Source organism: Galeopterus variegatus, unplaced genomic scaffold, assembly GCF_000696425.1.
Source record: "Galeopterus variegatus unplaced genomic scaffold, G_variegatus-3.0.2 Scaffold2101, whole genome shotgun sequence".
In the NCBI taxonomy this organism is placed as follows: Eukaryota; Metazoa; Chordata; class Mammalia; order Dermoptera; family Cynocephalidae; genus Galeopterus; species Galeopterus variegatus.
In genome coordinates this window covers 99,152-102,785 of record NW_007728212.1, presented here as the reverse complement: position 1 = coordinate 102,785, position 3,634 = coordinate 99,152, and the positions used below count along the sequence as shown (strand labels likewise).

Below are 3,634 nucleotides of genomic sequence, written 5' to 3'. Positions count from 1 at the left end.
TCTGTTTACTACCAGACTTTTCAATGCCCCAAAACAGAGACACAGAGGCAACTATTAGAGATAGAAAATTAAAAGGTGCTACAAAAGAGGACTAAAATTAAAGGGTACAAGCTGTATTTTCTACCATTCCATGACCTTTCTAGAATCAAGCTTCTTCTCTGCCTTTGCCTTCAAACTATTACATTACTTGGTTTTAAATCAATGTTTAATCATAAACTAGCCCTGCTACATTATTAATATTTCAAACAGCATTTCTAACCAGATAATAATCCAATATCATTATGTTGAGTTATCTTAAAGGGTAGCATCCCTACATTTGTTCTGAATTGCAAAATTAGCCCCTGAGTAGACAAACCAGTTTAATATATGCATACCCTTAAGTATCTAAGTACAATTTGAAATGAATAAAAAGAAAATTCATAAAAAGATAATAATTGGCAGAATAACACCCATTAGCCCTCACCTCACTCTTTGTCCCCCACATTAAAAAATAAATTTAATTAACTTTGGTTATGAGAATAACACATTAGCTATTCAAAGCCACAGACGGAAAATGGAAATGGCAAGGACATACTGACAAGGAATGTGGTCATCAATCAAAGTTTTACAATGTTTCTTTTTTTTTTTTTTTTTTGTCCTTTTTGAGACCAGCCCTATATAAGATCCGAACCCGCAGCGGGAGCACTGCTGCGCTCCCAGCGCCGCACTCTCCCGAGTGCGCCACAGGCTCGGCCCTACAATGTTTCTTGATCTTAGAATTCTCAAAGCTGCAGCTGAGCATAAAGGTGGCAGAATATATTACATATAATATACATGTAATATATGTTGTAACGCATATATGTGTACATATGTACATACATATACCCATATGAATGATCCAGTTATGCTTCAATAATACTTGGAGGAAAGTTATAGAAAGGGCAAAATGGCCAAGAATACTAGCAAGCATGAGAAAGACTTACACTATAATCTTCCTCACTTGCCTAAATACTTTATAAAATATGCTTTGGAATCAATTTTTTTCTTCAAATTAGAGGTTCTTAGAATTAAGAGACTGGGGCAAGGAGAGAGTCATTCATTCTGCTTCTTCTGGCAAGAACAGCATTTTCAAATATGTGCTCTGGTGACAAGAAAGATAAATGTGACACAAGCTGCAGAAATAAAACAAACCTAACAGTGAACACACTGCTGTCACTTCAAATGCCCACAGTATTCTGAAAGTATGTGAATATGTAGATTATTCACCTATCTTCAATGAATGCAAAAATACTGCCTTGCTCTAAGTGACATGAGAAAAAAAAAATCACTTAATTTTAATTTTATTAACTATATTAAAAGGATATGACTATACCTTTAGAAAGATTCGGCTTTCTGCTAATGATGAACAAAACATTCGAGTTACCAAATCATTGCTGATAAACACCTTTAGATAAGGCGGTATGGGAGTGGGAAGATGAGCACATTTACCACGCTCAGTGATACCTTTTATCACAACTTCATTATATGCAAATTTCTCACAGAAACCCTACACAATTATGAGCAAGCTATGACAAACAAGGAATTTTTAGTTTCCCAAAATCTGCATACTAGTCTTCCAAGATCTGCATAGGATAAAAAAGAAAAGGATGTGAAGTCATCCATATTCACGAATTTCCTGAAGCAAATAAAAAGCAAATACAAACTCCACATAGGAGCCACGTATGACCAAAAAAAGTCCCCATATTTCTTCCCTTCTCCCCCTCTTTATCCCCACCACTCAAACAAAAGATGGTAAATTTAATTTCTAAAATTATGCAGAACGAACACTACTAATGGAAAATTACTGTTGGAAGCCTTGACTTTTCAAAGTTTATGAATGAGGAAAGTTATTTCTCTTAACTACATTGCTGGAATTCTTCCACTCTCATTTCAATTTAAAATACAGTGTTTATTTTGCTCCCAACCTCCCACCCCTCCCCTCACACCTTTCTAAGTCACCTTCAGACCAACTCAAGGTTTCAGTCCTAAAGGACACCAAGAGCCCCTTTCTTAGACCTCTTACTGTCTAGTGGGTAATACTACTCACATTTCACATTCCTTCATTTAGTGTAGGAAATGTAACATTTAATGTTTATTCTCTTTATTTTTTCCCACAAATATACGAGGGCACTTTTAAAAGTTCATAGAAAGATTTATATTATCTGTCAACTCCGTTTTCACAAACTTTTTGAAGTACCCTCATACGTGTATTTCTTTACAGAAAACTGAACTATTTTTAAATACTATTTGCTTTGGTGAATATGTTGGGGTTTTCCGTGGAATAATCTTTAAACCTAATTCAAACTTTTAACTACGGTAATAAACCAGCACGTGGCATCAATAACTCCTAAATGATTGCAAGGCTGGTGCGGGCAACAATTTTCTAACAAGCAGTTGTCCCTGATTCACATTCGCTTAAAAGGCTTTTTTTGGGGGAGGGGGGGTTTGGCGGGGGGTTGTCTCGTTTTAAAAGTCATCTTTTTCTTTCAATAGAATAACGGCCAGAAGTCCTGGTGTTAACCTTCTACAGATAAACCTCAAGGAGTGGATGAACAGACCATGTCCTATTCAACAGAAATAAAGGGAACAGAAGATCTCGTCTGGGAGGCACAGCTGGGAAATTAACAACCTTTCAGTGAGTGACCCCAGGACATCTTAGTCTCCTCAATGTCGAAGATTAAGAAATTCATGCCCAGACCCTCACCCCCTGGGCTCAGGTGGCGTCCTAGAGAAATCATCTTACCGCCTCCCCCCGCCCCATACACTGGCTGTGCAGGTGTGCGTCGGGCTTCCCCACTTCTAGGCACCCCAAAGAAACGCACCCGAGGACACAGCTCAGCGCCGCGCAGAGACGTCGCGGGCGCGCGGGAGCCGCGCTGGGCTGTCCTCAGGGCTGCGCGACTCCCGAACCCGGTGGCGAGCGCTCCCCTTCGCCCTGGCAGAGGCGCTCTGGGGAGGCCAGCGAGGCCGTCGGGGGAGAGCCGCGCTAAGCTAAGCTGGACAGTAACAGGTAGTAGAAGCAAAACTTGCCACGTTCCCCAAACTGCCCGTGCAAACCAGCCGGCTGCATCGCGCCGCGTGGTCACGGGAGGCGGCTCACGCGCGGGGTGGCCAGGGCCGCCGTCACCTCGCGACGTCCGCCCCGAGGCTGCCAACTGTGCGGAAAGGAGAGCAGGAAAGGGCACTCACCTCCACCCATCTCCGAGCCTCGGCGAACGCTACGGAGCAGTCGGCCTCTGCCGCCTCCACCCCTTCCATGACTAGGGCAAGACAGGGAGAGAGGGACTCAGTGGGTGCGCGGAGGGGCGGGCTGTCCCCACGCGTCCCGGGCCGCCGCCTGTGCTCCGGGGCCGAGACGCCCGGCTCTTTCCCTTTGTTGTGCTCTGCAGAGTGTTACGGTTTCGGACCTACAAGAACTTGAAGACGTTTTGTCCAAACTCCAGAAAGCGACCCAAGGGACGCGGGGGCCCGGGCAGGGCGCGGAAGGTGAAGGCGGCGATGAGAGGCAGCGCGCGGCACCCGTCCCGGACGACAGCTGGGACTTCAAAAGTCGCAGCGCTGCCGCCGCCCTCCCCTCGGTGGCCCCGCCCCGGCCCACCCGCCGCCCACCCCGGGC

At 44.6% G+C, this 3,634-nt stretch overlaps 1 protein-coding gene across 1 annotated transcript in view; it reads right to left on the bottom strand.

Moving 5' to 3' along the window:
• LMO7 (LIM domain 7) overlaps positions 1-3,372 on the bottom strand; it is a 208,288-nt gene extending 204,916 nt beyond the window's left edge. The window contains exon 1 of the mRNA XM_008580452.1: positions 3,208-3,372. Within this exon, the coding sequence (XP_008578674.1) occupies positions 3,208-3,276 (69 nt within the window). The 5' untranslated portion in view covers positions 3,277-3,372. The remainder of the gene's footprint in view (positions 1-3,207) is intronic.
• Between the last annotated feature and the right edge of the window lie 262 nt (positions 3,373-3,634).